Source organism: Patagioenas fasciata, chromosome 1 (genome assembly GCF_037038585.1).
Source record: "Patagioenas fasciata isolate bPatFas1 chromosome 1, bPatFas1.hap1, whole genome shotgun sequence".
Lineage (NCBI taxonomy): Eukaryota > Metazoa > Chordata > Aves > Columbiformes > Columbidae > Patagioenas > Patagioenas fasciata.
Genome location: NC_092520.1, coordinates 18,469,074 through 18,482,368, shown reverse-complemented (window position 1 = coordinate 18,482,368; position 13,295 = coordinate 18,469,074). Strand labels below are relative to the sequence as shown.

The 13,295-nt window shown below is 41.2% G+C and overlaps 1 protein-coding gene across 3 annotated transcripts in view; it reads left to right on the top strand.

The window, feature by feature from the left end:
- The window catches only part of ALKBH8 (alkB homolog 8, tRNA methyltransferase), a 47,293-nt gene extending 34,621 nt beyond the window's left edge, over positions 1-12,672 (top strand). For all 3 annotated transcript variants that reach the window (XM_065849557.2, XM_065849548.2, XM_071803772.1), the window contains 4 exons: positions 257-411; positions 1,239-1,504; positions 10,845-10,994; positions 11,973-12,672. In XM_065849557.2, the coding sequence (XP_065705629.2) occupies positions 257-411; positions 1,239-1,504; positions 10,845-10,994; positions 11,973-12,539 (1,138 nt within the window). In that variant the 3' untranslated portion in view covers positions 12,540-12,672. The remainder of the gene's footprint in view (positions 1-256; positions 412-1,238; positions 1,505-10,844; positions 10,995-11,972) is intronic.
- The last annotated feature ends 623 nt before the right edge of the window (positions 12,673-13,295 follow it).

Below are 13,295 nucleotides of genomic sequence, written 5' to 3'. Positions count from 1 at the left end.
GGCTTTATGAAAGGGAAGGAAGGGCAATGTAACTACTTGCAATTAAATAACGCTTTAATTAATGTCATTAGTTTATGTGTCAGCTCCTCTATTTTTTTCTCTGAAATTGAATAAGTTGAAAACTCAGAAGCAGCAGTACATTAAATAGCACGTTGTAATCACACGTGTCACAGTATTTAAGAATGGCTTTGTTATAAAGATAGATATTTTTTCTGATGCAAATGGAATTATTTTATTTTGTGCTACTTTGTTTTAGGATTACACCACGAAAATATGATGTCATTCAAGCATCTGAGCTTGGGCGAAAAGTTGGAACAATCACTGCTGATGTTAGAGATTTAACACTAAATCGAAGGGAAACAAGGACATCATTTACATTCAGGAAAGTGAGGAGAAGCCCTTGCAATTGCAGTAAGTGTCTTGAGGTGATCTCCAAGTCAAAATGGTTATTTACTATCAATAGCATTTTCTTGAGCAAACTGGTTTATCCCTTCAAATAGTTTTGGCAGTCCTGGTAGCCATTCTTGAATGGCTCAGGGTCAGGTGTGCTATGTGGCTTGGAATCTGTTGCATCCACATGGCTGCTGGAGTTTCTCTGGACAGGAGGCACTTGGCCACTTGGCTTGCTCAAGAGCCAGGCAAGTCGTCTGGAATCTTGCATTCCAGTGGGATCTTAAGTGCTAGAATAATGTAACAGAATAAAAGTAGCTACTACTTTTCAGGTTCCCGTCAGTTTTGATTATTTATTTATTTGAATGGGACTGTAAATTTGTGAAAATAAGTACATTAGAGAAGGAGAAACAGTCACATCTGCAGTGATAGAGCCATGTAAGTGCCTTAGGGCAATACAGCTAATAATAGCTAGGTGGATCAGTTATTACATGGAATTGAAGTCCATTTGTGCCCTCAGAACAGAATTTCAGAGGCTGAATTGCAGTGATGTCATGATCTTTGGTAGCAGAGGCACTGTGTCAGTTTTGAAAACATGCACCTCATTAACATAGCAGGGTGAGTGATCAGTGCAAATGGCCTCTGGTACACGTAGGCAAGTTGCTTCTTTTATGGTCATCAAACACTTCTGCAGTTTGACCTGCATCTCAGTTTTTAAAAGGTAAAGGAGGAATGGAGCAGTTTTTGCACTTCAGTGTTTCACTTTTAACTCTATTTTGCTAAATAGTTTAACCAACAAGGAACGACTTAAAACTTTTATTTTTTTGTATATCTGTTGTTATGTCTAGTTTACCCATCTGTCTGTGACAGCCAGAAAGGACACCAAAGACAGTTACAGCCTTCATTTCCCCACAACGAGATGGAGGCTTCCAAGCTGGAGCAAGAATATGTGCACCAGGTGTATGAAGAGATTGCCAGACACTTCAGCAGTACCAGGCATAGCCCATGGCCCCAAATTGTAGAGTTTCTCAAGTCATTACCAAAAGGGTCAATAGTGGCTGATGTTGGTTGTGGTAATGGGAAATATCTGGGCATCAATGAGGATTTGTATATGGTAAGTAGTAGTTACTGTCACTTGTTTTCATTGGTACTAGTGTTTATTTCATCATGCAGTTGCAGCATGTTGGAGCTTCAGTTGTGGAAAAAATGCCAAGAACAGAAAGCTGTTTCCTGATCCAAGATCAATTACTGGTTCTGTTAGGTTTCCACATCCATTCACTATGTGCATTACCCTTTTCTTTTTCCAAAGCCACTTTTGCTTTGCAAGTCAAAATATGGTAATAAAAATAGTAATGGGTGCAGTGGATTGAAAAACTGCAATGGATGCTTTGGCCTTTTTTTTGGTGTTGAATAAGCTTGTTAAAAGTAAAAATGGTTGGGCAGTTAGAATGCTTCCAGCAAGTTTTTCTCTTGGCTGATGGGTGAGGAATGCAATGTACGTGTCCCTAAAATCCACATGGGCAGCACTAATTCCCATATATTCTCTGCTGTTCCCGTGGCGCTGATGGCGAGGCTCATTTGTGCATGATGTCATGTTTGGCTGTCCCACCTCTGACTCTGTGCATAGGCCCAGTAAATATGCCAACATAAAATTCATGGAGGAGTCTCAACTTCAGCACAGACTGCTGGCCTTTCCCTTTTCTTCACTTTTAGACAGTTCTGGCATCATTCTTGCTGATGTTCTCAGCACCTTCCCTGTCTCGCAGTCTGTACTTAGTCCAGTTTTACTTCTTTTCCTTCCTGTCAGAGAGACATGAAGCGCATACAAATACGAACCAAGAGTTTTATTGCAAATATTTCAAAGACTTTTTTTGCAAGGGTCAAACTTCCTGTTGTTTTTACCCAAAATAAATCTTTGACAGACGTGCATTATGCTCTCTGCTCTCCCCTGTTCCAGAATTGTCCAATTCTTTCATATGCTTGTACTGTGTGAAACACTTGGAAATCCATCAGGCTTGCAAACTTCTATGTAAGGCAGAACATTCATTATTAATAACAAAAGTCAGACTTGTTTGTCTGTTTGAGGAGTTTCTGCCCCCCTATTTATATTCAGCTATAAACCACAAGTTGTTACTTACAGCCCTGTCTGTATTAGTAATGGATTTATTTCCATTATTGTTTCTAAGCAAGAACAAAATCAACTGATTTTTAAGTAGGCGTGTTTATGCCTGACTGCTGTAGCCCGAAAATAGTTATTGGTGTTCAGTACATTTCAGATGTTCACCATGACTCCTGTAAGAAAAATCAGCAAACCTAACTAGGGAGGAGAAAAGTTTATCAGGGTTCCATGAAGGTCACCTGATCCTAGAATGAATTTGGTAAATTGCTATTGTGTAGGTGTGTGGTAGAAGGTGAAATCTCTGCAAGGTGCTGTGTTCAGAAATTGCCAGCACCAGTCTGTTTTCTGGGGCCCACAGTTAACCAGCTAAGGGAAAGAAAGCTGAGGTATCTACTGGCGGGCAAATGACAGCCAGCCCCTCTGCTCTGTTACTTTAGGAGTTACCTCATTTCATATGTGCTGTCAGGAATAGTCTAAAACATGAAAAATAACAGTGAAAGGGAGGGAACTTTTAAAGTAGCTGTTGAGACGGTTGAAAAACAGAACCTGGGAATTGCTTCACTCAGGTGTCCCTTGACCTGCTATTTTCTACTGGTAACAACTAGTTCTTGTTTGGAGCTAAGCTCTAGACTTTGCAGGGCAACAAAGATGATTAAAGAAGTGGAACATCTCCTGTATGAGGAGAGGCTGAGGGAGCCGGGTCTCTTTAGTTTGGAGGAGACTGAGGGCTGGCCTCATTAATGTTTACAAATATATAAAGGGTGAGTGTCACAAGGATGGAGCGAGGCTCTTCTGGGTGACAACCAATGGTAGGACAAGGGGTAATGGGTACAAACTGGAACACAAGAGGTTCCACTTAAATATGAGAAGAAACTTCTTCTCAGTGAGGGTAACAGAGCATTGGAACAGGCTGCCCAGGGAGGTTGTGGAGTCTCCTTCTCTGGAGACATTCAAAACCCACCTGGACGCCTTCCTGTGTAACCTCATCTGGGTGTTCCTGCTCCAGCGGGGGAATTGGACTGGATGATCTTTGGATGTCCCTTCCAATCCCTAACATTCTGTGATTCTGCTTATTTTCCCCCACAAGCCAGCACATAGTCTCAGGAAGACAGACTTGCTTCCTTATTTCTACTATGTTTATTCTTACATGTCAGCCAAAATGTGGTTAAAGAAAAAAAGGGTGTTTATTATGTTTACAGATGTTTTTAAGCTTCTGATGAGGTATCTTGAAAAGACTAAGAGAACTAAATTATCATAGGTGAGAGGAACAGTGTGGTGTTACGCTGGTGTGGAGAAAGAGGGAGGTGGGGCTGTCTGATGTCATTCATTACTGATGAAGGGTCACCAGTGGGTGTCACTTAGCATGAGTATGAGTAGTTGCTGGTAGGTAGGATAATGAGGTGATCCAAGGGGACCTCACGGTTTGGGAGCAGGCTAAAGTGCAGCAATCTGTTTTCTACTGTGAAGACAAAATGTTTTGGTCACATTTGGTGCCATTTATTGGATGGAACTTACCATCACAACGTGCCAGAAAGCCAAGCACTAAGCAGCAGTTGTAGGGATTGGGTCAAATTCTTCAAAGAAACATAAGATCACTTGGTTCATAGGTAATACAAATCCTCATTCTTTGACCTGAATTGCCAGTAGACAACACGTTTTTCTTATGGTCAGCTTTTAAGGAGAGTAAACTGTCCTGATTTTTTTTTTTTTTTTTTTTTTGTGCACCTTCCTCTAAATCAACTGATAATGGCTATTATTTGAAGCGAGGTACTACTTTAAATACTTGGCTATTTCTGTAACTGCAGAAGCAACTGACATCAGTTCTTTATTTTGTAAATTCTGATTTGTGGGAAATCAGTCCTCATTTTTTCCCTGCTCGTATATTCCTTACTGGGATTTTTATCTCTATTCCCTTGCTGTACTGTTCTATAGGAAGTACTGTAGAACAAGTGTTAGTCATATATCAGTATTATTAGCGGTAGCCCAGCTCCTTGGCATGCTGACTTGTGTCGGATGAGTCAACCTGTTCATTCTTTTTATCTGTGGGAGAGAGGAGAAATCTTTTCCACTTTTTGTTGTCCTCCTGTGTTCTTATTTGGGCTCAACAGAAAGGTCTGATTATACAGAGCTGTTTCTCCTACTATGTTACTTCTATTTACATGAGTTGGGCATGGATCCAAGGGTGAGGGGTTAAAGAATGTTCTTTGTGTATCAGGTATGGCATTGGAATAACGAGAGTGCTCTCTAGATTCAGGGCATCAGTTTCCTTCCTCATTTACTCCTTTTGACTTGGGGGCATAAAATCCAGGCGGAAACAGAATAAATTGCTGCAGCTTTTGCCTCACAGCAGTTGGTAAGTCTTTATGCACAGTGTACTGGAGCTCTAAGCCTGGGTCCTGTTCAAAAGAAGCGATAAAGCAATACTGTGAAATTAGGACTTAAATAGGGGTTGGGTAGAGCATTGTCAGTACAGCCATGGAGGTTGGAGTGTTTTGACTCAGAAATACTGAGAACCCGAGGCGAGCACTTTCTGAAGGCAAGCAATGTACTACAAAGGTTACTGTACATTTTCAGATAGGATACTTTAAGTAGCAGCACTAATGGTACATCAAAGCTAAGGTAGCCCTCTTGATGGTTTTAATCTTCAGGCACTGTCTGAAAATGCCTCCACTGTGGCCTGTGCTATTGTATTTGCCTCAGTTTCTTTGGGTGATTACATATAGCCTGATCTACTTGAGTACGGTTGAGTGACAAAGAAATGCACAGGAGTCCAGCGACACTCAATGAAAATGACAGTGCTGTAATGGCTGCATTATTCTGACACAGTGGAAGAGCAGCAATTTCATGACAAACAAATTCAGATTAAGAGTGTTTGAGCAAGAGATGGAATCCAAGTCTGATGTAGTTAGGACAAAGAGTGGAGAAAGATTGAATTTAATAAAGTTTCAGATTGCTTTTTCTTTTTCTGTCTCACCCAGCTTTTTATTGTTTGAATGAATGCAAAAGGGAGGAATGGTTTTAGTTTGGTTTTTTGTTGGTTCTTGTTTTTTCTCTACAGTCTCCTCCCAACCCAACCTCCTTTGGGGGAATTATTTTAACAGTTTATATTTAAGTACTTCCAAGCTTAATATTCATATCTGCAAGCATCATTGCAATGTATCTCATCCATTTTTATGAGCTTTAGCTCTGTTTCCCAGTTCCCAGGGTTCAGGCAGGTGTGATGATGTGTAAATCCTCACAGGAATGTTCATCCTCCTCACAGGGCTCAGATGTGAGTGAAAGACAAACAAAGCCTTTCAGTTTTGTGCTTTATAGTTTTAATTGCACTGATAAACTGGTGGGAAATCATAGAATTATAGAATAGTTTGGGTTGGAAGGGACGTTTGAAGGTCATCCACCAACCCCCCTGCAGTGAGCAGGGACATCTTCAATTAGATCATGTTGCTCAGAGCCCCATCCAGCCTGGCCTCGAATGTTTCCAGTAACAAGCAACAGAATATGCCATTGAGTAAGGATTTTTTTTAATATATAAAGAAATTACTGTCCTTGCCAGAATACTGATGTGAGGAGGAAAAATTATGGCAATGTAGGAGCCCAGTGCTTTCTGATTTAATACAGACATTCCCACTTTTGTAGTGCCTGTCTTTTGAAGGTAATCAGTAGTGTTGCTTGTATTTCACTTGACCTTGTAAGACACCCTTTTGCTGTGAGATGAGCATCTCTCAAACGGGGATCTGCTGCAACTGTATAAAAGCTTGATTTTTGCTAGGGTGTGGGGAAGAGCGAGTGAAGATTTGCTGTGGTATGGTTGTATAATGGTGGGTGTGTTTTAGTTACACTGGGTCCATGTTGATTGAGAACAGATTCCTATCAGTAGGTAAAAGCAGGAAAGACAAAACTAACTTGCAAAAGTGTATTTGGAGCCAGTTCACTGTATTTCGGTGATTGGAGGGTGAGGTAGGGGAACTTTTCCTGACTTTTTTCTCAATGAGTAGGAATTGTTAAAATGCCAGGATATCTGGGATGAAGAGAGCCCAGAAGGAACTGGGCAACAGCAGCACAAAACCGAATGAGCGCTGAACTGCTCCACTTGGTTCTGACTCTTCGTCGTTGAGAAGTGAACTCCATGTTTTAGACATAGGGTTTTGTTTCCACAGACACTCTGCCTGCACACAGTGGAAAAACGAAACGCCGTGGGGAATGCTAAAGGCCTGACTCACACCAGTCGGAGCAAGATTTGCCTGTGCTGCTGCGGCTGTGCTGGTGTCTCTTTTTCTATGTACGTCTGTGTTTGCTGGAATGTAATTTAGTTCCTTGAGGCTCTCGTGCTATCAGTTATAGCTGAAGTGTTTCTCCGGGGAGCCACATAATTCCATTTGGTGGCTGGATTTCAGAATTAGATGTCGTTTTCTTAATCAGTTTCTAATGTGGTGAATCAATCAGGTTTCCAGATACTTAAATGAACTAATTCTACCAGGTAGAGTTAGTTATAATGAGATAACTTAGAAAGAAAATATATAATGGTGGGCAACATCAACCTGTCTTTACCGATCTTTATTTTAAAGTTTGCAAGAGGATTTGTGTCTTGCAGATTTGCAGCACCATTACAAAGTGAGCTATTTATATAGTGTCTTTTGCCCCTTAATGATCTATTCTGATCCACTGCAAGTTTTATAAAGCTTAGTTTAGCTACTCCTGACTGAAATGGTGGAGGTGAGGGTGCCTGGGAATGCAGTGGAATGGGATGGGATATCTGCCTGTGTTACCCCATTCCCAGGAAGCCAGTACAGAACTGCTACAAACTCAGACAAATCGCAGGTGTCACACTTGTTTCTCCCTTCCCTTATCCTCTTTCATCTTAGTCTTTTTTGATACTTCCATTAGTCTGAGGGTTTGTGCTACCAAGTGTGCCCTAAAGAGAGGGTGTCATATGCCAGAATGATGACATGCTTTGGCCTCTCTCATAAGTTTTGTGTTTGGGGTTCTAGTTGTGGGGTTACAGGCCTCTGTACTAGTACAGATTTCCTGGCTTAAAACAGGGGTTGGATGCCATTGGTGTTTATCCCGATACCATAAAATTCAGTGTCTGATATTCCTGTTAAAAGTGTAAGTGGATTCTGAGCCCCAGTACAGAGGTATTGGTGGCCACTCTGGAGCTCCTGTGAGCCTCTGTCCACATCAGAAAGAGCAGGGAAGAGGGGGGTGGAGGTACCTGCTGGAAAGGCAGGGATGTGGGAATGGCTGCCTGGAGTAAAATCCGGGAGACCTGAGAAGCCAACCTCCTTTGGGGAAATGCTGAAAGGTGCAGAGCAACTTGCTGAGAGGTTGATTCAGCTGAGTAGTCAGCTGTGCTATTTGAGATATCTATGAGAAATTGCGGGGCTTGAGCATGGAATTTGATTTGGAAAACAGGTATAAGAAATGATTGAGAAGACTCACAGATAATAAGAAATAGTGAACCTTAAAAATTTGTACAACTTGGCTCACCAAAAGATGTCCTAGATTCTATTGGTTTTGGACACTAAACTAACAGTAATTCATCTACCTTTCTCCACTCTTGCAGAAGAGATGTCAGCAAGGACAGTATCCTGTGTTGAACATCAAAATTAGAGATATGAACTGGCAAAAATTAAAGCATTCCATTTATATTTTGATATTTTTAAAAATGTTTTGATTACGTTTTGAATTAGAGAAAAAAATAAAGCTGTTCTAAATTAAAACATTCATTTGAATTGTTTTCTGTAAATGAAGCTTCATCACATAAAAGCTTCCATGTGCTTCAGAATGTAGAAATCAGTAACATAACTGGGAAAAGTTGAGTTTGGGGTCTCTGCTGCTTGCTGTAAATGTTTTCTATACTTATAAAAATCATATTTTCAAGCTGTAAGCAGGAATTGCACCACTGTAGTTAACTGCTTTTTTGCTACCTTACTGTTTTCCAAGAGACTGAAACCAATGTGTTTTGTTTTTTAATGAATGCATGTTTCTTGTGAACTAGAAAATGCAAGAATGTGGTGATTGCAATTCTTTTAAAGTATCATGCAGAGAAAATTCTGGTAAGTATGCTAAATTTGCTTAGCTCCAGCACCAGGCGTATCTGCGGTGACTCCCTGTGTTCAGCATTCAGGCGTATGTATGTAGCACCTATCATAATGTTTACATTTAAGACAAAGTTTTAGCCTAATATATCTATATTGGAGCAGCTGTGCATTCCAAGTGATCCATTTCAGGTCTCCGTTTTCATTGCGAAACAAAATCTTTTTGCTTTGTATGTAGATTCACTTTAATAAGTATGACAAAGAAGTAAGCCTGCCTTCGTAATTATTTGATATAATTTAGATGCAAATGAGGACTTCACGTTCCGGCAGTCACGCCTTTGTTCTCCTTCTCAGTTCACTGGATTTCATCAACACAGAGAGTCCCCCTCAAGGTCACTTTGGGAGGACTGAGTGCCTTTATCCAGCCTATTTTTACTGTAGATGTGCAGGGCCAAAGCAATTCTTTATGGGAAAGCTTGTTGTCAGTGGAAATTGCAAATATTCTTCTCCCTCTTTCTGCCAGGAGTGAATTTGGTCCTTGGAGGTTTATTAAACACTGCATGCTAATGTCTTAATTGCAGAAGCAGTTGGAAGCACCGGTAATGAGGCGTGGAATCTCTAACATGCAGGTTGTCAGCTAAATCCATTCCATGATGAGAGTAATTTAAAGACCCTTCAGTTGGCTTCCAGTGTGAAGTGATGGGGATTTATGTTTACTTCCAAGTAAACAAGAGTTTCCTTTTTTTTATTCATAAATAACACTATTCACTCAGTGCTTCAGTAAATGTGGAGGCCAAGGAGTAAATGGGAAGAAAGCAATGCTAGGATTGATCTTTTCAGGTCTGTTTAGAGCTAATTGGCAGGACAATATGTACATCTTTATACTACTGGTTTTATGGAGGATTATCTTGGGTTGTCAGGTTGGCATTTTCACAACTGTTTCATTTACTTTGATCCAAAAGTCAGGGACCTGACTGGCCAGTGGCTCACCTGGAAGTTTTCAGAACATACAGCTGGAACAGAATCCTGGTTTTCTTCAAAACTGTGATGGTAGAGTGAAAGCTAAAATGATTTGAACTGATAAAATGAATATATTATGATAGTTACAATAAATTATGATAGAAAATAAATGTATTTTCATTAATCTTGCAAAAGAGATTTTTAATTTTAGCAGTACTGTTGCCTCTGCTGGACTGATTAATCCAGAGCAGGTTGTTTGCTGTTTTCTTGCATCAAGGATGGTTTAGCATTCTTTCAGCGTCAAAAACAATAAACACTGTCAGCAGTGATTATTTAGGATTCTGAATCTGTTCTCTGCCATCTACTTGTTGCTGATTGTTGAAAACCAAAATAAATTTAATAATCTCATACAAACGGAGTTTGATATATGACTTAGTAGCAGGGCTTTGGTTTGAGTATTCAGTGTGCACAGCAGACATGAAAATGAGGGTGGTGTACGCCTTGCTGTATTTGTTCTTTCAGAAGGCTCTAGATTTGGGTTTATATTTTTATGAAAGTGCATTAAAAAACTTTTTTTTTTTTTTAAACCATCTTTGATATGGACACTGGGCAAGGTTCAAAGGGGAAAAAAGAAACATTTGATGAGGTGTCCTGAAATGGTTCCTGGGCATCACTTCATTTGGACTGTACAAAACCATGTAAAATTATGTTAAATGTGGAAAATTATGTTGTGCTTAAATTTGTGTGGATTGTGATACTGAGAGTGAAGGGGAGTGTACTCCAGGACATCCTTACACTGAAATGACGAAATGTGGGTGCTTAGCAAAGCTGTGCGACATACTTCAGTGATGCCACCGAACTCACCAGACTGTCATTTACACTTGTAGATTCAGCTTTTGTGGGTTCAGTGTTTGGTGTTGTCAGGTTACAAATGGCAATTGGAATGAAAAGAAAATCCTGAGGTTAGGTCACCTCTTGTTCTGCTGGTTTCAAGATACCCGAAAAGCCGGTTTTGATGAAAAGTTAGGTTGAAACCTGTTCTGTCTTAAGCTGGTTCAAAATCAGGGTGCTATAATGAGCTGTCTGTTATCCAGTCTGCCATCTTTGTTTTGAGATAGCATCAGGATTTTTTTCTCTTTTCCTATACTTGGGAACCATATATTCCTCTTACTTAAGACTGTTTTCTCATGCTTGCTCTCGTTTTTATTTTAAACTAAAATGTTACCTCAGTAGGACACTGTGATGACTCTATTACTGTAAGCATCAAGTGAAAATCATTTTTCCAGTCTTGTAATTATCCTCTTATGAAAAGCTTAATGAAACACTTTCTGTTATAGGTTGGCTGTGATCGCAGCAAAAACCTGGTGGATATTTGTGGAGAAAAAAACTTGGAGGCATTTGTCTGTGATGCCCTGTCGGTGCCAATCCGCAGCGGTTCTTGCGACGCCTGCATCTCTATTGCCGTAATCCACCATTTCTCAACAGCGGTAAGTTCCCCCTCTCTATACTGTTGTATTGCTCTGCAGAGCTACTAATATTACAAAAAACCTGGTAGTTTGGGCTCCTGGAAGCACAAGGGAAGAACAAAACGGGGGAAAATTGAAGGTTTGCACTTGGTGTAAGCAGTTGTCAGAGCAGAGTTAAGCTGTTGTGCTGTTGCTGCTGCTTAAACTTTCTGTTCACATTCTTGTTCTGCTTGCCAGATGCCTTTGCTCCTCCTGGCACTTTGAGCTGGGTGTTTGTGTTTCGTTTTTGTCTGTGTACAATTAACGACACCAGAGAAGGGGGCTCTGCTTTGGGGCTCAAGGGATGTGTTACTTCCCGCCTCAGGTCCTGAGCAGATCTAATGTTTTTTTCTCTGGGCCTTCCTTGTCCATCTGCACAGAACAGCAGAAACACCACTGCTCATTAGCCTGCTGTATCTCTGGGCTGTGTAAGCTCAGGAACTGTGCAATTGCAACAAGTTTCTAGACCGTGCAGCCGTAATCTGAGGTAGGGCCTAAGGGACTGTTTCCAAATGCAATATAGAAATTAGGAAGAAGTCTGTTTTGGAGAAAGCCGACATCTTTGTTCGCGTGGTCAGAGCACCTGTGTTTAAACTGTAAATCTGACTCCTTCAGCTGCAAACTTCGGGCATGTATTGTCGGATGTGGTAGATCTGAATATGGGGTTTTGGATATTGAACAACCTTCTTGAAGAGGTGTGTGTCATTTCCAGCTGGGCTGATGTGTCCAAGAAATCCTACTCAGCACAGCGCTGTTTTCAAATGGAAAGATAATTGTTCAGGAAAATGTCTTGGCTTGCACCTAGTGATTGGCTACATTATGAATGAAAATGAATAATAGAAAAAATTCCTCTGATTTTTATTGTATCTTGGCAGGGATAGTAAGGAGGAATTGTCGCCATTCCATTCTCATGTCTTTCTGTTTTCATACTGGCTTCACACTTCTGTTTTACCTTTATAGGAGAGGAGATTGGCTAGTATCCGTGAACTAGCTCGGCTTCTGAGACCTGGTGGAACAGCACTCATTTATGTCTGGGCAATGGAACAAGAATACAAAAACCAGAAGTCTAAATACCTTAAGGAAAAGAATGGCAGTAGAGACAAGGAGGAAATCAGTGCTGCTGCGGCCCAGAGACCACTTAGTGATCAAATGCCTGATAGCGGCAGCCAGGACTTGGCGCGTTCTGACCAACTCCTTAATGACAGGAAGGACGAAGGCAGCAATGCCGAGCCAGGCACAAACTCCAGACTGCCTGTTCACACAAACCGAACCTCCTTTCACTCTCAGGATTTGCTGGTTCCCTGGCACCTCAAAGGTGGCACTAAAAAGAAAGGGGAAAGTGTCAATACAGCATCGTTTCCAGCTGCCTCTAAGGAGTCACAGGAACTCAGCCCTGTCTTCCACCGGTATTATCATGTGTTCTGTGAAGGGGAACTGGAGGCAGCATGCAGATCCCTGGACTGTGTGAGGGTTCAAAAGAGTTACTATGATCAAGGAAACTGGTGTGTGGTTCTAGAAAAGTTGTAGCCTTCAGTATTTCCTCCACCACCTGTGGTGGTTTGTGTGGTTTTTTTACAGTCTGAAAGGTATTTTTAATGCAAGTTGCAGCTATTACCTCTTTTAAAATAGCAGAATAAAGATCGTTATTGAGTTAAAAACAGTAACTAGCACTGTGTGCGTATTTAACAAAATATTGGCCAAACTCAGATACTCCCTCTGCAAAGTGTTTATTTTACTTTTGTGAATTACAGTGAAGATGGTTAAGTGGGAAAATACTGGCCATGGAAATCCACAAGGCCAGTGTTGAGTTTTTAAAGACAAAGGGCCTGGTTCTCCCTGTTCTTACACAGGGTGTAGCTGTAGTGGCCTCCCCACCTCCCACAGATGATTGGAATGGAGCTCTGGGCAGGAAAGCTGAAGGTGTTTGCTGTGTAAAGCTGAGGGTCAGGGAGAAGGGGATGAATGGCATGTGAAGCAGTTTAGCTGAAGGGTCAAAAATGCTGCCTGAAGTTTGGCAGAGGGTCCTGGCTGTTTTGGTGTCTGTCAGGGGCCACAGATCTCTTTCAGCTTGGAATTTATTTTCTGGGTCATGGGACTAATGATTTCCTGAAGAGGAACTGGAAAGCCTATGGGATACCACAGCCATTTTTCCTCTTCTTTGACCCTCAAGCACCCACAATTCATGCTGTCACTACCCAAACTGGTCTACTGTTGTTTGAAAGCTGCTCTGAGGTGTGAGGTTGCCCAACTGGAATGCCCTGACCAGCTCTGCTAATCACCGGC